We start from the raw sequence: 26,307 nt of genomic DNA on the forward strand, positions 1-26,307 counted from the left end.
GAACTGCATTTGGCTTTTCCTGTAAAAGATCATGACTATGCATTCAAAGTTCAATTTTTTTAGTGAGAACATAAGCAAAATAACTATTCCTGGCTTGCTTATGATCAAATGTATGTGCTTATAAAGAGATCGGACAAATTTATTTAAGTTTTAAATGGCACTTTATATTTAAAATGTACAGTTGGATGCATCTTTTAATTCTTTAACAGGTATGAAGAGTTCCCAATCTGTGCAGATTACTCGTCCACCTTTTAACAGAGGCATGTCTTTAGACAGCCCTGTGGGCTCAAGTCCTTCAGTGAGGAATGTCAATGCGTTCTCCATGTTACAAAAGCAAAACTTGATGGGTGAAAGTCCAAGAATGATTGAAAACCAAGAAAATTTTGGAGCAAATCTGGGTTTGTTGGCTGTCTACAAATAGATATCATTGTAAAGGAAAAAGCTTTTATGTAAAAAAGGTTGCAAGATTATAATACAAATTTTGATTGGAAGAAATCTTAACATTAAAGAATGTTTATACCATCAGCATATAAATAATTCTTAATTATTATCCTAGAAAAATGATAAGAAAATAACTGTTTATTACCTGTGTATCATTAACTTTACTTTTGTTAAGTAGTTAAATTAATTTTTGCTATTTTGAGTCTTTAACTTATGTTTTTGATATAAAGAAGTAAGTACAGGTCACAATGGTAGTCAGTCATTATGACCTTTAAATATATTTTGACTTATACAGTTTTTTGATCATTTAAAACTTGGCATGGTAAGCTTTAGATGCTTTTGTAGGAGTTCAGTGAATTGCTGTGTCATTGCCAAGTGCACTTGCTGCTGAAATAATGAAATAATTCTAAACCCAAAACATGTAATGCAGTCGAAATGACAAATTACTGCATTTTCTGCTCTTCACTCTAGCAAGTGCTCCCAGCAGAAACATGGCGATGAGTCAGCAGCAGGCGGGAGACTGGGCTTTGCCAAGCTCCAAGGGGAACAGGCTGGACCCTGCCAGTCCTGCCGCGATGCTGAGACCGGGACCCGAGTTTGGGGCAGCCCTGGCGAGGCCCGCGGGGGGTGGCTCCGTGTCCGGGCTGCCCGTCCGCTCCAACTGCCTGCCCGGCGCTGGGCCGGGGCTGCCGCAGCCAGCAATTCCCAGGAGTGAGTTCTGTGCTTTCCCTTGTCCTGCTTAGCGCTGTTGGTAAAGCATTCCGTGTAAGAATCTTTGATTTTGGTAGAATGCCAGGTTTTCATCAAAAGGCTTTTTGCGCTAAAGACTGTTGTTCCATGCCTGTGACATTCAGTGACTTTTTGGTGGTTTTGTTTTCTTCTGGTGTTGCCTGTGTTTCGTACATGGATAATTCGTTCTGAATCTGCAAATTATGGGGGGATAATTTCTGTGTAATTCTTATCACACGGATTAGCCAAATTTCATAAAACCACATTGCAAATACAGTTTGTTTTCAAAGTACTCAAGTTTGTATGACAGAAAATAAGCTGCATGTCTAATATATCAACAGAATCCTGAATCCTGTGGGGGTTTTTTTTGTCCTGTGTCTCTAACAAAGATTTAGCCTAGAGCTGAAATTGTCCAGTCTACTGTGCCAGTACTGGTATGCCCCAAAACGGCAAAAGTAGCATTCCTTTCTTTCTGTTACTGTCATGGAAGGCTACCAGACTGTTATCAGTTCTCTTAAACACTTACTGTTGAAATGCAACATAGGGATATAAGGTTAGGAAGAAATTTATGCAGTCAGAATTCTTCAGCTCAGCTTCCTAGGAATCATTATTGCTAGGTGCTTTCCAAAGATAGTGGGAAATAATGGGTTGACATGAACTCTCCTATGTAATACAGTATGTCTCTGCATAGCTAGAGGGAAGGCAAAGAGCAAAACATTATGTACTTTCTTTTGATTTTAACTTTGTATTGCATTTTAAAATGACAGATATTGATGTCACTATGACGATGTAGTTGCTGCTACCCAGTTATCATTGGCCAGATTTTTTTTTCACGCCATTTGCTGTATCTGTCAGACTCCTACTTCAGAGGCTAAAGGATTAGAAACAGGAGTTCTGCTCTAACAGGGTAACAGCTTTAGATCAGTCTGTCATAATTAAATCTGTGGTCTGTATCATTTCTGACATTACCTTGAGTGTGAGTTTATGTGTGTACACACTGTAAAATATGCCAGCGGAAAATACACTGTAAAATACGCTAATGGAAAGTTCGTGAAGCTCGACAATCTGCATGATCATCCACAGTGCTTTATGTGGACTTGCTAGGAGAGAGCAAGATGAACCTTTGGTTTTTTAAAAAACACAAATGTTTTACCTTGCAGGGCCAAATGAGATAAACATTGGCATGGGAGGGAATCCATATGGACAACTTGGACCTTCTAATCAGCCTGGACTATGGCCTGACAATGTGCTGTCCATGGAGCAAGCGTCACGGGGTTCACAGAACAGGTAGAATTGGAAAAGGTTTTAAGATAATTTTAAATACAACTGATCACTGTTTGTCAGAAGAATGTAAGACCTAGAAAAAAGTCTGTGTAGCAAACACACTGGGGATAAAAGATTGGAATCAGAATCTGTTTCCATTTCTGCTGCTGATACAAAACTAGGTATCTTTTAATCCAGCTCCACAAAAGGCATTGTTAACAAAATCAATCAGTCCTTGACTCAGGAGGCATGAAGAAAAGAGATGGGAAAATCTGAAATTATGTCTCTGTGGCACATGGCAGAAGCCAGGAGAAAACAATTTATGTGTGTGCAATGATACATGGAAGGTGACTGGACATTTTAGGACCTAAATTTGGGACTTAAGTTGTTAAATCTTACTTCAGTCTTCTGCGTGCTTATAGTACTTAAATCATCTCCAGGTCAATATATATATAAAAACTGTGATTTGGGTTGTAATGGTTGTAATGAATTTCTTCACTGAACGGGTGGCCAGGCATTGGCAGGGGCTGCTCAGGGAGGTGGTGGAGTTGCCATCCCTGGAGGTGTCCACAGAACAACTGGACGTGGCACTCAGTGCTCTGGTCTAGTTGACCAGGTGGGGATGGGTCACAGGTTGGACTCAGTGATCTTAGAGGTCTTTTCCAATCTTAATGATTCTATGATTTTAATGTTTTTATATTTGTAGACAACTAGTTCGAAACTCTCTGGATGAGCTCTTATGTTCAGCACCAACTGTGGAAGGCCAGCATGATGAAAGGGCACTCTTGGATCAACTGCACACATTGCTGAGTAACACGGATGTCACGAGTCTGGAAGAAATTGACAGAGCATTAGGAATTCCTGATCTTGTAAGCCAAGTAAGTAAACAGAGATTTTGGCCATTTTTCCTAAATCCTCTGTTCTTTTATTACTTGAAAAGAAAGTGAAGGGCCTCCTCACTCACTTCCTCATCTTCATTTTCCTACATCTTGCTTTTGGAAACCTCTATATTGAGTAGTGATTTTTATTGGAGAAGCTTAGTATGGATTAAACTTCTGGTGCATTACAAGAAACATAAAATGGCATATTTGTATAGAAGATTGTATCATGCTTTGGTGTATAGAGGTGGTTTTTTGGGTGTGATTCATTATAATTGTGTAAGCTTGGAATTGTGTGGCTTTTTCTAGTAACCTGTTGTCAACTGAGCTTATGTTTTGAAATGTTTGCTTAGCAATGATGTGTGTATGCTTTCATCTGCTTCAGTTTCAACTTGAATTTTCATGGCTAGCAAGTAGGAAAAAAGAAATTATGAATAATTTGGAACTTGCTAACACCCACAAAATCACACTATTACTTGTACAAATAACATTTAAAATTGTGGAAGGGCTTGAATAGTGACTCCGGTCTGCCTGTGTACGCAGTGTGCAGTTGGGCTGGTTTAAAAGAAATATTATTGACACTTTTGCTATTTCATTACTTCAGAGACAAAACTAACAGTAGCTGTCCATGCTATGTTCTACCCAAAAAAACTACTGGTTGTTGTTTTGTGCTGTGTTAGTTTTTATTGTTTCTGTAGGAATTCCTACTTAAAGAATATACTTCTAGTGAAGGCACTTTTTTATCTGTTGAAGGGACAAGCTTTGGAGCTCAAACAAGATTCATTTCAAGGTCAGGAATCTTCAGTTATGATTGACCAGAAGTCTTCATTATATAGTCAGCCCTATCAAGGGCAAGGAGCAACAATGCCAGGAGGTTTTGGTAACATCCAGGGACAACAGGCATCTTTTAATTCCGTGATGAATCAGATGAGCCAAGTAAGCAATTTTCCACTGCCAAGTGTGCATCCCAGGCCCAGCATGGTGAGAGCTCGGACCAGCACCCCAAAGCAGCTCCGCATGCAGCTCCAGCAGAGGCTCCAGGGCCAGCAGGTGATTTTCCGCTGCCGCATTTAGAGTTCCCTTGTGTTTCAGAATGCAATCAGTTACACGTGAAATTGTGTTGCTTCACACCTAAGACAATGGACAATACAACCAACGATTGAGAGGGGCGGATCTTTCATTTTGACAGTGCTCTCACAAGATGGCTGTAGGAGTGAAAGAACCTTTCTTATTAGGATAAGTGTTTCTCCAGCAGCCTTCCAAGCTACAGATTGGATTGGTTCCTGGAGCACACAACATTATTGTGACTTAAAACAGTGCTCTTGAATGATCTCTTTGTCCATGTTCATTTAGGATGAAAGGTGAGAGAATAGATACAGCCACATAGATGGTAACACTAGTTTGAAAGCACTGCTTAAAGAATTGGTGCGTGATTTCAGCCTTGAATTCCCCATGTGAAAATGAGGGCCTGATACCAAATACCATATACAAATAAAACTTGGAAAACTGAGCTACTGCTGTGTGATATGGAATGGCGATATTTAATCTGTGTTCTTTCTTGTTTTCTGTGACACTAATTCAATCTGTGTGGCTTTGGTCTTATGTGATGGAGAGGAAAGGAGATAGAATTTTACTGTTTTAAGCAAAGCTGGTTGTTATATCGCCTTTTGCCCAAAGCACGACTTGGAACAAATAGATAGTCTCCTCTTTATTCTTAAAGAGTGCTAAGTACAAGAGAAATAAAAAACCAAAGCCAGTTAGTACTGCACTGTTTGGAGGGGTTTTATTCTGGTGAGTGTTTGAGCAGCTGAATCAAATAATTTGATTCTGCAGGAACATCAGACAACGCAAAAATTAACCATTGCACTTTCTGGATTCAAGAAGTCCGTAAATGAATCTTTTTGGTGAGAGTTGCCATTACTTTGTTGAGATACTGTTATTTTCAGGCTAATAGTGCTAAAATGTCTTTTTCCAAGTTTATGAATCAGACCCGTCAAACACTGGAAATGAAAATGGAAAGTCCAGTCAGTGGAAATACCTCAGCAATGAGACCAGTTATGCAGCCACAGGTGGGATCACAGGTAAGTCATTATTACACCCTTAAGAATTTTGACCTTCTTTCATGGTTCCACAGCATTCCTCTTTGGTTTTGTCCCCTTGCACAATGAAAAAAAAGGTGGTTTTTTATCTCCCTTATTCCTGAGATTGCAGAGGGATTTGTTCATTAGGTCCTGCTGCCAATTCAGTGTGCCAATAGTTCTTCCACATAGAATATGATGCCTAATCGACTTTACAGTTTGTTTAGCACTAATGACAATTTAATGAAAACACTTGTCTAATTTTTTGGTACTAGCTGTGGGTTTTTCTTAACTTCCTGTTCTGATAATGGATATGCTCTATGCTGGGTCTTAGACAGAGTGTAGGTGGTTTGATTGACTCTGACGTGATTTCATTTGTAAAAACATTTTCTAATACAGTTTTTTTTTTTCTTTGGGGGATAGCAGCAAGGTTTTCTTAATGCTCAAATGGTGGCTCAGCGTAACAGGGAACTAATAAGTCACCATTTTAGACAACAGAGGATGGCAATGATGATGCAGCAACAACAGCAACCTCAGGCCTTCAGTCCACCACCAAATGTGACTGCCACAGGAAGCATGGATAGTGCTTTGACAGGCCCTCCAATGGCTCAAGTTCCTCCACAGCAATTCCCCTATCCACCTAATTATGGTACTAGTACTAACATGTTTTTTTTTCATCTGTCTGGTTTTCTTTTATTAATCCAAACTACCTAAATACCAGTCATTCCGAAAAATGGAATATACTGCTACAAAAAAGGATGACTTTTCCCTTTCCAATCACTGCAAGAAGAGAAACTAAAAGTACTAAGTGGTGATAACTGAAGTATATTGTATCTCCTCTGTTTTAAGGAATAAGCCAACAACCTGATCCTGCATTTAGTAGAGTACCAAGCCCTCCCAACCCAATGATATCATCAAGAATTGGACCCTCCCAGAATCCTGTGATGCAGCACCCTCAGTCAGCAACGATGTTCCAGTCCTCAGAGATGAAGGGCTGGCCATCAGGAAGCATGGCCAGGAGCAGGTGAACTTCACAGTTACAATGTGTTTCTCTAAAAGAGTCTTTCATTTGTTGAAAGTAGAAACTATGTTAAATAGCTTGTAGTAGGAAAAAAAGGATTTAGAAGAGGAAAAAATAACTGTCTTTCTAGTGTCTGTATTGTTCTCGACCCTGCTCTGGGTGAGGAGATAGAGTGACTAAGTGTATTTCATCCTTAGCTGCATGGGTTCATATTGCACCTCTGCAGTCTTTGTAACCAGGAGCAACATTCAGTCTTTAAATATTGAAAAAATAACTTTGGAGGAAATATGAAAGTTCAGAATAGTATTGCAATGGACAATACAGCCCTAGAGTAGCCTACAAAAAGGTTGCACTGGGCCTACAGATACTTTTTTGTGTTTCTAAAAATTCAGAATTCCTTTGGGGAAGGAAATGTCTGTTTCACTTTCAACAGATATTGAAACAGATACAGAAATAAGAAATGTGAAAAGAGTTTTATCTTTCATGTGTTGACAGCTGGTGCAGGGAAGGCAATAGATCAACGTGTAAACTTTTCAGAAGGTAATTTTATTTGTCGTTTTGTGTTTCAGTTCTTTTCCCCAGCAGCAGTTTAGCCATCAAGGCAATCCAGCAGCATACAGCGTGATGCACATGAATGGGACCAGTGGTCATATTGGACAGATGAGTATTAATACCATGCCTATATCAGGAATGCCTATGGGTCCAGACCAGGTAAGTTGTACATAAAGACTGACAAAAAGATCTGTTGACTCTTTCCATTGAGTACAGCCTGCTTCCATCCATTTCTCTTGCACAATCCTGCTCTGTTATCCTGCTCATACCTGCATCTGTGGACCTGTCAGTTTTCTGTCTGAAGAGGTACCTTATTATTGATGACTCTTAATCAAATCCACAATGAACATAAGGTGTGTGCTCTGATTAGCTGCTGACTTTTAAGTATCATAGGTAGGATGAAGGCTTCAACTGCAAAAAGGGTAATGAAATACCGAGTGACCCTGAAGAAACCCCAGAAAGCAACCCATGGCCATTGTGAAAAGCGTCTTCTGCAGATGGTGCAAATTCCACGTAGTAGATGTTAGGAGTCAGACCAAGAATTCTGCTGGTGTGGAATCCTTCTGGCAGATGCTGCTGCTGCTTACCTTTAAATAGCTTGTTATGAACTATGGAAAACATAGGCCTCTTGTTTAGGGAGAAAATGTGCTAATAATAGGCATTGAAAGATTAATTACACAATATACTTCTGCTGTGTTCTTTCCAGCAAATACCAAGGGATGAGCAATATAATACTGACATAAGCTAAATCTATTCTAGTAAAACCTACCTTACGAAATTTTGTCCAACATATGTGAGGACAATAATCTGAGGACTTCTGGGTGACAGGACTTTGATACAACAAATGCCTTCTATAAAGAGGGAAAAATGAAGGTGAAATGTCAGATTTTCTAAACCTGCATGAAGATACTCAAATAGTGCCTTTAGGAAATTCTGGAACAGCATTTCTTTGTTAGAAATTTATTTTCAAAGAAGTGGAGCAACAGAAAGCTTTTCTTCTCCCTACAGACACAGATTATCAGCAGTTTCCTCTTCCAAATGCAGGGTTTTTTAGCAAAGGTTTTTTATTTTCTCTGGTGATTATTTCTTCTTTTCTTTGACAGAAATACTGCTGACACCAGTACCACATCTTCAGCCCACTGGGGCACTGGGGTTGGAAAGGAAAGCGCCACGTTCTTCATGGCAGCTCAGACTGGGCTTGCAGAAACCACGTTCATCACCTTGATGTCCTGAGTTACTTCATTCGGAGGAAAAAATAAGCCAAAAAACCCCTACCCAATACATTTTGGTAGAAGCAGTCTCTGTGTTACTGTATATTGCAGAGTACAAAAAAGGTTTGTTAATATTTTTGGTGCTCTTCTGCTAGAAATGTGAATTGGTAATGGCATTTTAGTAGATTTGATGGGTGGGCTCCTGGTGTCCCTTACCTGTTTACTGTAGCTATCCAAAGCCCTTTAACTACAGGCAGACAAAACTGCCTGGAGAAGTCACAGTGGTAAGAATTTTTGATTAGTAACAGTGTCTGACAGAGAATGTAGTCTTAGCCTTGACTCTTTTATATTAATTCCTGAATGTAAATGCTGCTTTTAGTCTCTTACCCCCAAGAGTCAGGGATTTCCCAAGCAAAGTAGCAGTGCAAAATGAATTGGCACATACTAGTCCAAAATCCTGTTCACTGAAGCCAAGGATTAAAAAGAGATGATAAACAATTTAAATTATTTAAACACAATTATGGCTAATATTTACGTATTGCTGTGCAGCTGAGTGCACTTTATAGAAGACTATATAATGGATTAATGCAATATCTTTGATAAGGACCTAATATGAAGGTAGGGTGTACTCATGTTCCTTCTCAAACACAATCTCTGAAGAATTATTTGAAATGACTGCATAATGTAATGGCTTTTGTGTACCGAAATTAGAGCAATAATCTTTCATGTTTTTTGGAAAATAACTTCAGAAAAGGCAAGGCACTGCAGTCAGAATCAGAATTTTGCAGTTTTTTTGTGAATAAATTTTGTAAATATGATCTTTAAGATAATGTATTATATATATATATATGACTTTTGTAGGTCACTAACTCATTTTTGCAGAGTTTGTGAAGCTAAGTATGTAACAAAATTGATTTCTGTAAACTCAGTGTAGTTGAGGTCCAAATAGACTTTTGCTTTAATTAAATTCACTGGCTTTGAAGCTGGGTGACTTTGGCTCACATATTTCTCTTTTTTGGTCTTCAACACTTCATTTATCTTTACATGTTTACCATACAGTTTTCTATAAAATGGCCTGGTTGTTAAATGCTTTCTCCACCTGTGGGCACTTTTGTTACCATTTCTTTTTACAGAAGGCAATTTGAGACAAAGGCTCGGCATTGTAAGATGTTACCACTTGTCAGGACAGTCATGTCTTTCTATAATAGGTCACTTTTCAGTAGATGGGTCTGAATTGTGTCTTTTTTGTCAATTTTAATGAATTCTAAATGTTCTTTGGAACTGTTTATCTGTTGCAAAATATTTGTTGTTACATGACATCCAGAAATCTTTAAGAATATTAAGCCACACTTTAACCAAATGTCTGCACCTCATTGGATTGTTCTAATAGTAAGGAATGTATTTTCTAAGCAGGTTTCTCTGATAACAGCATTTAAGTCTGGTTACATATTATTTGCTTTTAGTGGGTTGGGGGGTTTTTTCCCCCTCCATTCTGGGGCCCTGGAATGAAGATCCCTTTGCAGTTTTTGCAGTTACAACAAGTCAAACGTCTACACTTCCCTAAGTGATGACCCAGAAATGTTTAAGATGTGTGGTGCTTCTGTTCTCTTGTTCACTGTGTAATGGAAAACTGATTTCACCCAAGTGAGTAAAAAACCCCTCAAAACCCTGATCTGTGTTCTTTACTGCTTGTTATTGGTATGTGAGCAAGAGGTGATTTTATTGTTCCGAATATTCAATGATCTCCCATTTTAATAGGAATAATTCTAAATAGAAGTAGTCTCAAAAAAACATTCATCCTTATCATCTAGTCAGTTGTGTTCCAAAGAGAATGTAGAGCCAATTCATCCATGCATCCCTGGCTCTGCTGTTAGTACTGAGTGTGCAAGGTTGGGTGACAGCATTTAGTTGGAATCTTCCTTCCCATTCATGTGTGCTTCCTAAGGTAAAACTTTTAAAGGCCTTATCTTGAACTTATCTTTTTTCCCCCACATTTCTTAGAACATACCTATTTGTTATGTGCTGCCTACTGAAGTCGAAAGGCAACAATTCCATGCTTTTTATGTCAAATCAGAGTAGAACAATCTTTTATATTTTGTAGTTGTTCATTATACTGATGGAAACTAAAAACCCTGGCTGCTTTCAGTAGGTGTGCTCTTAAGACTATGTACTGTTTTATACATCATGCCCTGCAGGGTTTTTTTGAAGTGAGCAGTTCTGTTTATACATCTGTGTATAAGGATCATCAATTTCTCATCTGTGTTTGAATGCTGGAGCTTCCCATACCTTTTTTTTTTTCTGAATTCAAAGATTCTTTTTTAGTTTAAACTTGACTAAGGAGGAGGGGGCATTTCTAAAATGAATTGATGACATCTTTTTTGGCAGTGCTAATCTTAGTACATCTAGTTTGCAATCTGCTGGCATTTACTTTCCACCATCAGTTTTGCTTTGGTTCTACAGCAACAGATTTTTCTGAATATTTTTAAAAAACAACCTGTATAACATTATTCAACAGTAAGAAATCAATTAGCTAGTACAGCCACCTCTGATCACTGCTGCATAAATAAGTGTTGATCACAGAAACCATGTGTTTATTAAACTCACATGTACTGGGTTTTTTCTTGGCCTAAAATACTACTTTCAAAGTTAGAAAATCGACCAGGTTTCAGTCACAAGACAAAACTAATTTGAATGTTGCACATTTAGCACACCTTTTATTTTAGAATTTATGTGCAGACTACCAGATGATGGAATGATACAGCAAGTATATGAAACCATGTAATTCTGAGAGCAATATTTTCAAAAATTCTCAGGAGAAGGCTTACAGTATTGAGAACTGCATTTACATTTAGTTTACATTTTAAGTATTGCTTGAAAGGATCTGTCTCTCTATTTTGCAAAACAGAAAAATCATGGGGACTGATTTATGAACGAGTTGGTTGTAAGGTGTTATTGCCTTTCTGGCTTTTGTGTTTGGATGTTAATAATAATGTAAATAAAGGTTTCTATTTAAAATAAGGACTTGTTTGACACAGTCTATTAGCTGTCTGATACTTCAAGGTACATGACTGTATCCTGCCAAAGTCAGAGAAGATTCAGTGCTAACACTGAGGAAACCTGTACAGAGAAGGATTTACCTTTTTCCCTCGTAGGCTGTAAATGCTGGGGGAGGAACAACTGGGACCTTTCAGTTACAAGACCCTTTTTAGCATTGCTACTGACTGGAATCTATTGTCCTCTTCAACCTAAAGAGCAGTTTGTGGAAGAGCTAGAAGGAGCAGGGGTGGGAGCAGCTTTTCCCAACTTGCCAACAACGTGCCTTTCATCAAGCATCAGCTGCTTCTTGTGTCCCATCCAAGCCCCAGATTTTACATAAAGGGACAAGGGACCGTCTCCACCTTCTGCCCGAGATGTGACAGGACAGTAACATTGGCCCTGCAGGATTTTCACCATCACACCTGCAGCTGGCCCAGGACTATGGGCTGAGGACACAAGAAAAGGTAAGTGCAAATTTTTTTAACATCTAACCTCAGATTCTTTAAATGCACTGGGAATGGCAGACAGCTAAACTTTTCTCTGGTAAGCACTAAGAATGTGTTTCATTTTTTACTTAATGTATTGATCCAGGATCTCATCCTCTAGTAGATGTTTCTGATAATGCATGAAATCTGTAACAAGTTACAAAGAAAAATCTATGGCTAGATTAAGACAGACAATCGTATTTTACTTCCACAATTAAAAGAAGCTTGCAAGAAAATTTTAGGAAGTCCATTTGACTTACCACATGTGATACATACACTCAAGCACAGTCTTGCTGTATCTACAGCACATTCACAGAGTCATCACTTCTGCTCTTTGAGCAGGTTTTTGGTTGGGTTTTTTCCTAAATCCAAGTATTTGGGAGTATGAGGGTACAGTACCAGAGATCTATATGCCTGGTTATATTTCCATTTGATTTTCATAATGTGCAAAACCAGGAAGGGTTTCAAAACAATTCCCATGCTGTATCTTTACACTGCATTTCTAAAAGAGCAAGTTAGGTTTCTGTTTTTAAAAAAGTACCTCTCTGTTAGGAGAGAAGGCCACAGTTGGTAAAGTCTGTCCCCAGGAGTGCCCTGAGGCACTTGCCTTTAGAACAGGTAGCAGAGTAACATAAATTATAAATACAAATCTCACTACTAGTGCCTGTGCTACAATGGCCAGTACTACAAGGTATTTAATAAAATGTCCTTATGAAAATACTCAAATAATTCTGTACACTGTGCTTCTATAGTAAAATTACAGGGGTTTTTTTCCCTTTAAAAGCCTTTAAGCAGTAACTGTCATTCTACCTTTTTGTAGACTAAACTGTAACTAAATTATTCTTTATTGACTACAAGTATTGGAACTTCTTGGAGCTGCCTTTTTAAAAAAAATAAATGTAAAAGTTACACTAGCTGAGCAAACGCTACTTTCTCAAAGGAATTGTTTTGGTTTTGAACATACAATAGAATATTACCACATCAAAAACTTCATACAAATCTGATTTTTAAAAATTTAAGATGTACATTTACTGAAATTTTTCAGTGCTTTTAAAAATGGATGAATTCTGACATGTACAAAGCAACAGTAAGTAACATTTTGAGAAATGGGTTGTGGGCATTACACTCTTTTTATTAACAAAATTCTTTACAACCTGAAGGAATTGACTTTCAGACAATATATTGATCAATATTTTACACAACACCTCCAAAAATTTGGCATCCTGTCCGTCAAGATTTTCTCTGGTCTTCGTGAGGTGGCAATAGGGTGGACAAATAGATGTGGAACTAAAACGTGTCCTCAGAGGAAACTGTTCTGGTGTTGAGAACGCTCAGTGCTGCTCCCTTCAGTTCCTGAACCTCTTCCAAGTTCTAGTCAACCACTGCCTTTACCCCAGTGAGAAGCAAAAGCTTCCATGTTTTCTAAATCCTGCTTTAGAGTTAGACTTGGCTTTGAAGTTTTTCTCATGACAACTGAAGATACAGCTGAACTGGAAATTGGTTTGTTTCCCTCCGCTCTCTGTGTAAAGGCTGTTGCTGGAATGGCTTTCTTTGGGATGTGGCTGTTTCCTCTTCTGGCAATTCCTGGCTCAGTGTTACTTGTGTCTCCTTGAAGTAAAATTCCTTGTGAAGCAGGTGAGGTATAACCCAAAGCAAAAAGCAGGTACAGCAGAGACCTGTATTTCTGACAGCATTTCCCATTATTTCACTGCATCTATTTAACTCACTCACCAGTGCAAACATTCTATCTATTTCAGCCTCAGAGTGTCTCCAGTCCTTCAGGCTAATGTTAAAATTCATTTAGTCTGTACACGGATTCAAGTTCTGGCCAGTTTGTATCCTCATGGAGGTGCAGCAGTTGAGGGAGATCAGCCCTCCCAGCCTTCCCACAGCTGTCCTCTTTAAAATAAAACAAACACAGTTTAGTGTATAACATTCAGCAGAAAGCAGTTGGGTATTTGTAATGGTTGCATGCAGTAAAACACAGTGGCAATACGATACACCACCTATAAAAGCAGAGCAGGTGTGTGACAGAAACAATCCAATTGCATTTGAAACTTCAGCCTGTCCTAAGTTTCTTCCTTTCATTCTGGTTCTAAAAGCCAGTCTTGGCTCTCTTCAATTAGAAAGCAGTTCTGCACTGCACTGCAAATCATTTCTGCTGGGGGAGGCTGAAGGCCAGACGGGCTAGGAGGGCACTTGTGCCTATTTTTTCCACTGCACAGTTTGAGAGCACTCTGATTTTAATGAAATGAAGTCTCTGCCTTCTTTTTAAGGGGAGATTCAGAGACAGTCATGGGCAAAGGTAACTTTTTAAGTACTTAAATTTGTATCTTGCTTTTGAGCTGTGGCAGATTGAGAACTGAATATCATTGTCACATTTTAAAGGGAAGCTCAGTTAGAAAAAAGGCAGTCTTAGATACAAATCTGTCTTGTAGTCGACTTTCTGTTTTAACTTCCTTTTTTTGCTCACAACAGAAGGCTGTGATTGGATAAAGAGTGAGAAAATACCTGATACTGTTTGTACTCATGAGAAATTACAATTGCTTTTGTTCTTTCTAGATTGTATAAAAAACACTAGGTAGCTGCTACTAATTTAAATTTAAACAAAACCAGCATACTGGTCTTTCTTTAAATTTAATGCAGTTAACCATAATTGGTTTCTTCAGCTGAGCACCTGCCTTTACTCATTTGAAACTGCCTTGATCTTTATACTCCTGGAGTCCCAGAAAACATGTACCAAGAGGTTTTGTGCAGCAGCAGTTGTCAGTAATGATGGAAGTATTGTATTTCTTGCATAATTTAGAGGACTTCCCACTTAGGCATTATATGAGAGCAGATGATGGTGTTATAAAAGGTGCGGATGCAAAAAGAGAAGTGAAGGATAAAGTTAAGTAAAAGTTAATGCTTTGGGTGAACTGCTCCCAACTCACAGTGACTTAGCAGATGATGGTCTCTTCACATCTGGCCATTTGCGACGCTGAAACTGCCTAATTTTCAAGCAGCAAAAGGAGAAAAAATTAACCACCACCAAGAAAACCAGCAGTACTACAGTCTGAAAGATGAGGAAGGAGAAGAGTTCAGCCTGAGTTTTGACTATCAAGGTTAGAACATGCTGAAACAAATAGCTCCAGTGTCTCAAAGTGACTGGGGGGGAAAGGCCTTTCAGATGCCCTTCCAGGCCATGCCTGTCCATGTGGTTCCTGATCCCACACTTGCCTTTCAGCAGGAAGGTAATACTTCAGAATAATATTGTAACTTTTTTATTAAGAAATGTACCTGTACTGCTCGTAGCTTCCATCTTTAAGTCCTAGATGAAGAAAAATTAACATGTTACCAGCGATAGCCTGTTTCACATAAGGCACAATTTTAAAAAAGACTCAAGAATTTAACTGATCATGCAATGTCCTGAGTAATATGGTGTGCCCTCACATCTGCCCCTGCACTGAGCAGAACTTTGGAGCAGAACTCCAAAAGTCCCTTCCAATTTGAACTGGCCTGTAAGCTTGATAGTGTCTATGTCCCTCTTTTACCAGTATTGTTCTTTCCTCATCATCTACTGCATCTCTGCAATACTCATCACTATGCTGTTTAAGTATCACTCTTAGTTTTAAAAATACTACACAACACAGACTGAATGCATACACAAATCTAAGCATGCAGTTACCAGCCTCAGCAGGGCATTACTAGTATTAAGGAAAGACTAAAATCCTTTTGACTGATTCAAGTTTCATAATGGGAAGAGCCCCACTTCCTTTTGGGAAGTTTGTGCATGGACCAGGAGAGGCACTTACCTAGATCCATGTTCCTAGTTCGTGGATTGCATTGCTTATACCCTTTGCAGCTCCTGAGTTCCATCAGCTGCACATGCAGTTGATTGAGAACATCTCTGTCGAGTGTATTCACTGCATTAATTAGCTGCAATAAAGTGGGGTTTCTTGTTAGTAGCTATTGCTCTGCATTTTGATAACTTTCATATATGGAATACAGGAAAAAGCCAAATCATACTAGTTGAAGTGATATAGGACTAAACTAAAACCTGCAGCAATACTGTGCAATTTTGCTTTATCAGCAGGAAAAATGCTGTATTTCTCAAGCTGTGGTCTGGAGGTCTATGATTAGATACCTGATATGGATCAGTATTGAGATCAAAATACTCCAAAAATCCAGTAGCAAATTCACAGAACAGGAAGTTGTGGGTCTCGTTGATTGTCCTCAAACACCAGTACGTGTTGTTGTTGGCACTGGTACAGGCACAGAAAGGGCCCACTGCAAATTGAAGAGTTAGTTATAAAGACAGTCTTTAGCACTGCTAATTACTTTCTGTTTATAGCATTACTTTATTCACAGACAGTTACTCTCACTCCTGAGCTGTAAAGCAGAGACTGCCTTCCAGCACCAGCTCATTAAAGCACCATCTTGTCTAGTTGCAAAGCCTTCCAGCTGCTGAGATATTACACACATCCCTGTACAGTATGCACTATCTCTAGGTTATGTGCAGTTGGTTTTACCTCCCTTGCCTTTTGTGCAACACTGAAACAGATTCTTTACTATGGGGAAGACTGCATGGCTTTGGCTCCCCAGGTAATGAAACCTGTAAGTGCCCTGAGCCACGAAACCCGTGATGGCCCCAGGCCAGCACCGCAGCCCGGTCTGGCCAGAACCCGCCCCCTGCCCAACAGGTTCCAGGATCCTCACGTGTCCACAGGGGAGCGCTTTGCCAGTGCTGGTTGTCGTGGGTGAAGCAGGTCAGCCCAGGCATGCTGCACGTGTCGTTGTTTTTAATTCTCTTCAGCAGTTTGCGCAGTTTCTTCTTCCTTCTCTGCTCTCGTAGCAGCCACAGCCTGTCCTTCTCCTGCAGGGCTTTCCTGCACATGTGAAACATCAGGGTCACGCAAACTCCGTTAGACTTGAATGCATCTAAAAAACCCAAAGTAGCTGCTCTGAGGGAAAGGAAGAATCAACATATTTGTAATTAAAGGGCTTCTCTTCCAAATGGAGATGACTCTGCAATTCAATAGCACTGGAAAATAAAAAAGCATCCAAAGGGCCTTATAGGCTTGCCTGAGGTCTGTGATATGACATTTCCCAAAGCAAGAACCTTATCTCAGAATTTACTAGCATTTTGGTGTGGGCTTAGTTCCTTCTCCTGTGTCTCAGTGCTTATGCTTTTTAATACAGGATAAATGAAATGCCAGTACTTTTGCTTAGTTTGTAATAGATACGTATGGACCAAATGTTACAATGTCTTGGCACATCCTCCTTCCAAGGAACAGGCCCTCACTTACTTGAAAGGATGAAGACTGGATCCCTTGTGCCTCAGCTTGCTTTTGTGTTTTGAATGATAACTGGAAAATAAAAGCGTTGTTGGTGAACAACAGAAAGACAACTGTTGCTGTTTGTACCACGCTCAGACTGAATGTGAAGCAGATTTAATGCAGTGTCACTTCTCCCTTCATTCGTTAGTGCTCAATGAATAAAGACCTTTCCTCAGCACCTTTGGCCACAGTGACCCCCGGTGCTCCCCCTGCACTGCCCTGGGGGGCTGTGCATTAATCCAGCTACAGTTTACTAAGATTTTAGTTGTAACTGGTTGTTTCCCTACACGAGGCAGACAAAGGAAATACATTCATAATTCAATTACAACATTTCTTCAACTGCATATTCGTTAATTTGTTCAGCTGATAGGATGACAAGCTTGTAACTCCTTCCTGTCATTTTCCTTCCATGTAGAAGAATTTCAATACCGCCTGTACTTCAGGGTTTGGAGGAAGGGGATTTCCTCCATGGTTATTAGCTGGAAGTTCCAGGGAAACGAACAAGATGGATTGAACTGTCCCAACAAGAGCAGTGTCTAATATATTCTGAGATATGGAGGGTGTAAGCAGACATACACGTTCTTGCTGGGGGGACTACTGCTTTGCCTCTCTCTCCAGAAACTGACACAACTTTACAGAAATTTCCTTTCTGTGGAACTACCAAAGGTGAAAAAAAAAAAAGACAAAACTTCAGCCAATGGCAATATTTTCTGACTAATAAAGTTACTACCCCAAAAAATCAGCAAACACTACTAAAGTTTAATAAATGTTTTCTAATCAGTACATCTAAATTCAGTAAGTTATCAGATTAAAATTCCCTTCAAAACAAATCTTTTAAATTAATGCTATTGGAAGCTTTCATAAATTCAATCTGTAGAACAAATTGCAAAGTAGGATTATTAGAGAACTATCTTCCTCAGTCAGTTTTTTCATCTCGCAGATAGTGGGCGTTTCATTAACTAATTCTAAAGCTAAATCGATGCAATTCTGCAAACACTTGAACATACATAACTCAGGTGATGAACTGCATTGATTTCAGTGGGTTTAGTCATCTTATGCACAAATATAAGTGTAACATATTAGTCTGAAAAATTATGCTTTTTTACATTTTCTATAAAGCATTCACTAAAAAAACCCCTTAATCTTTACAGTATATATTAAATAAACTCAGTTTATTTAAGCTCAGTTAATGAAATCAATTTTGAAAGGAGTGAATTATAAGCAAATATAAACTTTCATTTTGTCATTTAGAATGATAGTGATTTCATCTTAAGCACTTTTTGCCATGGATTCCCATATAAGGGTTGGGCATAACCAAGACATTGATCCTCTCCGTATTTTAGTGATCTGATGCTGAAAGGATGTTGCAGGATCCGCATGGGCCACATCCACAATGAATAGTCATCTCCTGTCTGTAGAGTATATTGCCCCTCCAAGGACTTCAGCTTTCTGTGGTACCAGTAAGACACAGCAGAATCATCCACCCCCTCTCACAGAGGCTTCTTGGCAAAAGGTGCCTTAGCCACAGTGGTGGCACAGCCTTGTGGGTTCGATTCCATTCAGATACCAGCTTTGTTTGTGATAGTCGTACCACTCCTGCCCCTGTGCTGCTCCCGGGGGTTCCTCGCTCTCAGCAGCCTCAGAGCTCGCTCTGGGATCACCAGCAGCAGAAGCTGCTTGTGGTCTCTTTCTGAACAGCCTTCTCAGGAGCAAATTCTGTTTGGGTTAACTTTTGATTTTGAAATATTTTCTGCTGCACTTATTTACAGAGCAAGAGCTTGATTGCTCCCCCAGGTCTCAGGTGTGCTTGAACCTGGATCAGGATCAGGTTTGAGACCATCTAAGGAACCTGAATGTGCAAATACAGGTATTCTGCATCAACTGTTAAATTCTGCTTCTCCCAACAGATTTAGATGCTAAATAATGCAGTGACTGCATCTTAGGAGATGATACATCCAGCCTTGAAAAAAATGGAAAGGGAAGAAATTCTCTCATCTCCCCATCCATATAGTTCACACCTTATTATAACAGCTTTGTGTAACACTGCACCATAATGACATTATGCCCTTGTCAAAGTTTTCAGGAAACCCCCTGCAGCTTAAAATATTAAATCTCCAATATTTAACAGCAGCATCTTCACTGTAGGAGCATAACTAACTGGTTTACAAGCTACGTTACATGCCCTGTTACATCATCACCACTTGACAGGCGATTCAACTCCTGCCTCGGAGAAGGGGGTTTGCACTTGGGCACAGCAGCCCAACAGCCTCTGAAAGCACGTTCAGGAGTACAGGAAGCAACCACTGCACAAACCAGATCCTGAGCCCTCCTGTGGGGAGATAAACCAGGTACAGTTGCACACTGATAATTACTCTGAAATAAAGAAGAAATACCTTATCTTGTTACAATCACACTCTTCAGGTCGCTTCTTCTTTAGGTGGCCTCTCACCTCCCTTAGGTTTTTTATTTTATTTTGCAAAGTTTCAATCTAAAAAAAAAAGGTAGATGTTAAAAAGTAGAGCATGATTTAATCTTATTCTAACCTTCTCAAACCCATTCTGCTGTCACCAGATGCTTCCTCTTCACATGGCTCTCACCACTAGCAAGCATTTTCAAATCATCTGACTTTCCAGAAGGAAACTCCAGCAGGAGGAAGCCCCTCTGGTTCAGTTTGCCTGCTCTGACTCTTGACTGTGAAAGCAGAACGCAGTGCTGGAGAATGGGGGGCAGAAAGTCAGAGGCAGACAGACACTCCTGCTTCCAGCTGGGATTTCTCCTCTTGTGCTCACATTTGCAAGGGGAGAAAGGTTGCTCAAATTAAAATTATATCCTTAAATTTCAGCCTGTTCTGACACCAAGAAGGAGATGGGGAGGGAGGTTCTGAAAGCAAGGCTCTTTCAGTTTGCATGGCAAGCTTTAGCCATGTCTGGCCACCTGGGATAGCCATCAGCAGTTAACTGTGCCACCCACAGGAGTTTATTCTTAATTGCCTATTTTTTTTCACTAAATGAAACTCCTGCTTTTCTTCAGTCTAACTTATACACAGCATGGCTCATTTCCACTCAGATAGGTATTGCAGGCCTTTACCTCAGTTCTCTACACAGCAGAATAACCAAAGTATCCAGTGTGAACAACAGTCTCTTCAGAACTCCCATTAGCCATCAGTGCCCAGAAGTCACTGATGTGGAAGCAGAGACAGAATAGAGTGTTCAAGGAAAATACACAAAGAATCCAGGCCCGTGACCCTCAACCAGGAACACAAGAGGACAGTGAGTTCTTATTTCCTTTGAAACTCCATATTGCCTATATTTTCTGAAGAAAAAGCAATCACAAGAGCATGCTGAAATTGAAATTGCCATTTTAAATCTTTGCAGACCAGTAACTTTTTCAGTATCTGCCCTGTGTGTCAATCTCTTCATAAAAGTGGGCCACAAAGATCTTATGCAGAACTTTGCTGTGAATTTATGTAATTTGGTAAGAGCACAGCAGGTCTGTCGTCTTTGGCATTTGTTCTACCACTCCCTGGTCCTTTGGAAGAGGATCCTTAGACCCACTGTTGAACACAATACATGTGAAAGGTTTGAGCTTATATTCTTAAATATTAGTGTCAAAAGTATCAGATGAAGTTTTACATGCAAATTCCACAGGGCAAATTATCTCCAGGTTCTTTGTATATACAGGCCTATGAAAAAATTCATTTCCAAAATGCAAGGGTTAAGAAAAGCACAAGCAAGCAAGAGAAAACAATCCTAGAAGCACCAAACTAATGAAGCTCACTTTCCCTTGGGCTTGTATTTTACGTTGAAGTCCTGGTTTTGAGAGGTATGTTGGGGAGCAGGGCTACTAAGATGTTAAAAATATCCAGATTAATTTTTTCCCAGGATGGAGACACTTTCAAGTCTTATTTATCTCATATGACACTTCTCAGCTGTGCCTTCAGTTGCAGTTCTCTCCTTCTCTCAGCATCTTATCTTCACAAACTTGTATGAACTTAATTATCTCTCAAATGTCTATTCAGAAATCAGCCAGCAAGTTCAAAAGTTCCAGAGGGACAAAGACACCCAGAGGCAGACAGACACCCAGAGTCAGCACGATCCTATCAGCCCACAGAAAACTCTGCTAAAAACACACACTGAAAACATCACTGACCTCATGGTCAATATGAAGTTTATGGTCCTTCCAAGCTTGCAGTGACCTGTACAGATCTGTGTCACACTGAACAGTGTCATTCTCCAGGATGTAACACCTTGGCATGGAAAAGCAAACATGGTTTATTACAGTGGATACACACAGAGAGCAATGCAAACAGCTGCTTTTAATAACACATCTCCAGTACAAATGAGACCATGGATTGCAAATGATATGCAGAATTCAAAAAACAGTATTCATTCAAGAGAATACGAGCATGTTCTGAGCCAGGAAAGAAGTCTGGGTTTGAGTTGCCATGGAAATTTTTAAGAAGAATTCAAGGAGACTATTTCTATCAAGCAGAACCTGTTGACTGCTTAATTTCTATACGTAAATTGTGCTGCACAAAGTTCTTGTTTGTTCATTAGCCTGTTAACATAAATCTCTACTAACTAGCAAGCTCTGAAAGCATTACTCAGAAGCAATTTCCCAGTGCATAACTAAGTGATGCAGGGGTAGGGGCAATGATAAAGTACTTCCATATAAGATGAATTACTACACCACAAAGAAAAGGGGAAAAAAACAAAAGAAGAAACCAGACACACAGAAATTTTGCCATTTTCTACAAAAGGGATATAATTTTTCAAGCATATCTCCCTGACTTTAGAGGCAAAACACCCTCTGACAATATTAATTCCTTATGTTTCACTAACTTCTAGTAAAATCCAGTTTTTAAAATTCTTTCATAAACAAGCAAACAAAAATCACCACTTGACAAATTTACCTGAGAAATTTATTGTGTGTCAAATACCACACAGTCATTTCAGAATGCTTGTTTAAATTAAAGCTGAGTATTTTCAATACTCTTTTCTGTTCTTTAAACTACCTCATGCATGTTGTCCCACTGCCTTTTTTTTCTGCTGGTATTCCTGGGGATTCATCAATAACACACTTCCTGACAGTACCTTGTATGAATTCAAGATTCATGTAGTAAGGCAGCAAAAATCGTTTACATTTGTTCCAGAAGAAAGGCACAAATAGTAACTTATGGGTCCTGAACATTCATGAGAGCTGGGGTAAGAGGGCACAATTGCTCAAGAGCTGCTCTCCTGATAGAGCAGCAAACTGGCTCCTGCACATTTAATGAGCTAGTCATTAAACAATTTAATGCACATAATAATGATTGGTGCCTTTCCTGATAATTCACAAGTAGAAATGGTGACTAAACTCATTAAAGTCCAGTTGAAGAGACACCATCAGTCCCTAAACTTCCACCCTGATGAAGTTCCTTTTAGCTACTGCTATTAAGAGTGCTCAGACAATTGCCTTCCCTCTCTCCCAGGATGTTCCATTTCCCAATGCTCCTGGTCCATCCAATTTCATGCATAATATAGATTTCCCTTTCCTAACACTGGTTACAGAAAGCTTGTACAAAGCAACTAGTGACACAAAACCAGTTCATACTCCAGACAGAGCCTTTGGTTTCCAGCCCGGCCAGGTTACCCACGGTGCACTGAGTTCAGGTGTAAAATCTCTCCTGTTTTCACACAGGTGTACACAACTGTTGCAAACAGCTTTGCCTGTCCTCACTGGAAACGTGCACTGACTTGTGATTACTGTCTCCATCCAGTGCAGAAGACACAAAAGCTCTGCTGCAGCTCTTTAGCTTCTGTACTGACAAAACTGAAACAGAACTGAAGACTGTTGTACAGATTGGAACAAGAATGTTAGTGAAGCTAGACAGGGTATCCAACAGGAGCACACTTTAACCCACCCATTTATGTAAAGCAGTCACTTAAGCAGGAAAATCTTTTCCAGCTCTACCACGTGCACTCACCTGTGGGTCACTTTGATCAGGTTGGGGGCTGTATACTCGGCAATGCCACCTGTGCCACTGTATTCCCCGATGTCCCTGTCTTCCTCCTCGTGGAGGACAGCCCTCTGCACCTTGTGCTTGGAGATGTTCCTTGGTAAGATGGGCTGGTATCCATCCTCTAAACCCAGGCTATAAACAGCTCCATCCAGCTCAACAGACACAGAACGGCTGGAACGATTCCGAGCATGGATTGGCTTGAATTCTGTGGGGGAGAAAAGGGAAAGAAGGGCAGGAACAGCACATTCCAATTCACTCTTCTTTGTGGTTCTTGTGAGGAAAACAACCAGGCCATACTGTTTGGAATTAAGTAGATGACAAATGGGTGTTTGTTGCAGTTGTCCTGACCTGCTGTTTCCTTACCTTTGGCATGAACAGAGGGATGGATGGACACCTCACAGCACAGGAGAGGGCAGGTACAATGCAAATGCAAACAAATGGCAGAGGGAAAAGAAAATGTTCTTGTCCAGCATCACTGAGAACAAAGAGCTTGTTCAAACAGACGCTGCTCTTCCCCACAATCACCAGGTGGCAGCCACACCTCAGGCACCAACCGTGCCAGCCAGGCCAGGTCACCCTCGCCGACCAGACACTGCCTTTCTGGTGCCCACCTTACAGAGCTCTATTGCCAGGATTCCCCCACCACTTTCTGGAAGTTGCCGCAGTATCCCCAGTGTTCACCCTGAGCCTTTTCTCAGTCCTGTGTTCATTCTTCAAGGCTGGGTGCTTCATTTTTTCAGAAGGAATTAATGTCCGAATTTGTACTTTTATCCACATCTAATTCTTTTCTTGACATTTATTTTCCTGATGTGCAGCCCAATCAGTGAGTTTCTCCATGAAGCACCACCCTCCGGTACTATGCACTCCCTCAGGCTTTGCTTCTGAATCTGCAAGCCCGAAAGCAAAATGAAACATTTGCTATGAATTGCCACTGTGCAGGTATGAGCTTCTCATTGATCTTTTCACCATCACTGCTTTCCAAAGTTCTCTGTTCCAGCCCAAATCCCCAGACCTCCTCTTCTGCTTGGTCTGGAATGGCACAAACACAACCTAGTTGTTACGGAAGCTGAATGCATTTCCCCCCTATACCATGGGGTCCCTCTCTGACCATATATCCTGCTCACCCACCAGCGACTGCTGAGAGTCGCTCACTTGACTCTGCACAATCAGCTCATTCCTTGAGGAAAAAAGTACAACCTAAGTACCACAGACTCTTCTGCTCCTTGCCCCAGGGAGCCTGAGGCTTTGCTCTGTATAGGAGACTTTGAATTGCCTCAGACATGACTGGAAACAACTGAGTCCCTGGCTCCTTCAGTCACTTCTCCTTTACACAGCCAAGCACACAGCAGGCCTTGTGAGCCAGGACTCTCTGCAATCTGCTAACGGGAAAACCAAGGTGCTAAGTGAGATGACCCATCTTTCTTGCAAACCAAGCCCCATAGTAAAACCAGCTTTCTGTTAAGGATAATCAAGCAGTAGGGGAAAAAATGAAAAAAAGGGAACGGGAGGTAGAACCAAAATTGACAAAAGAAGTATTTGCCATGCTTTGGCATTCATGCAGTGATTTTTTTCCAAGAAGCCTGACATTCGCTTCAGATAGATTGCAAAGTCTCAAAACTTTGCAGACTGTGGGAAGTGAAATAAACATCTCTGGACCAAGCACTAGGTTTTTGTCAGCACCACACACAGAAAATAGAATAGCAGCTGGAGAGCTGGCCTTGCACACTTTCCACCTGTGGTTCAAAGTTATTGCTGATATTATGCCAGATGAGTCATTGCTGAAGGGATAAAAAAAGCCACAAAAGATCAGCCTATTTCAGGAACCCATTCAGGAAATGTTTGACTAAATGAGAGGGAAACTCCCATTTCTTTAATCATTCCCTTTTTTCATCTTGTTCAGCTCACCCAACTTACATTTATCTTCCAGGTCTGATATGCCAATCTAGCATGCTGGACCCGGGCAGGCAGCCACTGGGAACTGTCATCTGCAACATCCCTGGGAGCCACGAGTTCCTCCTCACTTTGCAGTCAAACTGAGCCTGCAGCAAACAAGCTGGGCTGGAGAGAGGCAGCTCAGCCAGGACTGCCTGCAGGGCTTTACCCAAACATGCTCTCCACTTTGCAGCCAAACTGACACAGGCCCGTGGCAAACCAACTGGGCTGGAGCAAGGCAGTTTAGACAGGGCTGCTTTTGGTGCTTTACCCGAACGTGCTCCCCACAGTGCTGCCTTGGTGCTGTCATTAGGATTAAACTCTATTATTTTCTGAAGAAGTGGTTAAAATATTTAATGAGATCAATATTTGTTTGTGTCTGCTCTCCCACATGCAAGAGCACTGCCAGCAAAAATACCAAAGTTTAATTACTTACTGGTCAATCCTCCCCCAGGTTTAAGTTTTCCTCTCCAATCGATTTACCTTTGCACATAGCCCAAAAGCAGTAGATCCAGGGCTGTTAAATATTTGGCCCAAAATATCTATACTCCTTCTTCAAGCTGTTAAAGATTGGCTTTGCTAAGCTCACTAAGTCCCAATGCCTCTCTTCCTCAGCGACTCCAGAAACCAGCTGTCTTAGAGATGGTACTGCTAAGAAGTTGCAACCTCAAACCTGAGTCTCCAAATTGGAGTCCAGAGAAATTTAAGGCAACAAAACCAACTGCTTTCAGTGCCCCACTCCAACTAGATCTTCCTGGACCACATGGTCAGCATGTCTGTCTTCACTGGAGCCTGAAATGAACAGTTCCCCCTAACATCTATATACTTTGCTTTTGGTAGACAAAAAAGCATTTTTTCCATAACACAATGTAAAATCAGGCACTTTAAACACATTTTTTTAAAAAAATATCTCCAATGTCTAGAAATACAGATAAAGTTCCGAGGTGTTTTTCTTGGGCATTATGTACCATGGGAATTCCAGAAACCATATTTTGAATCTATGTCCTTAGACATTTCAAAGAAGAAAACATGACTAACCCACAAAATTTTCTTGTATCCCATTTCTCAGAACTTCCATGAAAAATCATACTTCAAATGCATTATCTTTAAAGCAAGTGATTTTTGTTTTTTAATAACAAATAATGCCATTCTGCTCCAGCATTGAGACTGCCTCAAAAGAAAAATGAATGACAGAAATAATACTGCACTAACCCCTTTGTACACACTTCTGTTTGTTTACAAATTTGTGTGGCCCATCATCATTTCCCTACATGCACCTTAAGAATTCCTTTAATCACATACACGTGTTCATCACAGGAGGAGGAGATCAAATCCACAGCAATAAAAACATAATAGACCACA

At 40.2% G+C, this 26,307-nt stretch overlaps 2 protein-coding genes across 10 annotated transcripts in view; one reads left to right on the top strand and one right to left on the bottom strand.

Annotated features, from left to right (window-relative positions):
* NCOA3 (nuclear receptor coactivator 3) overlaps positions 1–11,279 on the top strand; it is a 58,247-nt gene extending 46,968 nt beyond the window's left edge. For 2 of the 5 annotated variants that reach the window (XM_071572546.1, XM_071572549.1), the window contains exons 15-23: positions 210–398; positions 913–1,152; positions 2,331–2,457; positions 3,140–3,311; positions 4,065–4,361; positions 5,288–5,392; positions 5,813–6,038; positions 6,239–6,413; positions 6,980–11,279. In XM_071572546.1, coding sequence (XP_071428647.1) covers positions 210–398; positions 913–1,152; positions 2,331–2,457; positions 3,140–3,311; positions 4,065–4,361; positions 5,288–5,392; positions 5,813–6,038; positions 6,239–6,413; positions 6,980–7,136 — 1,688 coding nt within the window. In that variant the 3' untranslated portion in view covers positions 7,137–11,279. Of the gene's footprint in view, positions 1–209; positions 399–912; positions 1,153–2,330; positions 2,458–3,139; positions 3,312–4,064; positions 4,362–5,287; positions 5,393–5,812; positions 6,039–6,238; positions 6,414–6,979 lie in introns of those variants that run through there. The other 3 variants (XM_071572547.1, XM_071572548.1, XM_071572550.1) reach the window with 3 other exon arrangements.
* The window catches only part of SULF2 (sulfatase 2), an 86,092-nt gene continuing 70,194 nt past the window's right edge, over positions 10,410–26,307 (bottom strand). For 3 of the 5 annotated variants that reach the window (XM_071572552.1, XM_071572554.1, XM_071572551.1), the window contains exons 12-21: positions 22,978–23,218; positions 21,162–21,258; positions 19,406–19,500; positions 16,983–17,042; positions 16,393–16,562; positions 15,821–15,963; positions 15,489–15,612; positions 14,974–15,004; positions 14,628–14,684; positions 10,410–13,593 (exon numbers count right to left, since the gene is read on the bottom strand). In XM_071572552.1, coding sequence (XP_071428653.1) covers positions 13,563–13,593; positions 14,628–14,684; positions 14,974–15,004; positions 15,489–15,612; positions 15,821–15,963; positions 16,393–16,562; positions 16,983–17,042; positions 19,406–19,500; positions 21,162–21,258; positions 22,978–23,218 — 1,049 coding nt within the window. In that variant the 3' untranslated portion in view covers positions 10,410–13,562. The remainder of the gene's footprint in view (positions 13,594–14,627; positions 14,685–14,973; positions 15,005–15,488; positions 15,613–15,820; positions 15,964–16,392; positions 16,563–16,982; positions 17,043–19,405; positions 19,501–21,161; positions 21,259–22,977; positions 23,219–26,307) is intronic. The other 2 variants (XM_071572556.1, XM_071572555.1) reach the window with 2 other exon arrangements.

The sequence above is a fragment of the Pithys albifrons genome, chromosome 18, assembly GCF_047495875.1.
Source record: "Pithys albifrons albifrons isolate INPA30051 chromosome 18, PitAlb_v1, whole genome shotgun sequence".
NCBI classification, from domain to species: domain Eukaryota; kingdom Metazoa; phylum Chordata; class Aves; order Passeriformes; family Thamnophilidae; genus Pithys; species Pithys albifrons.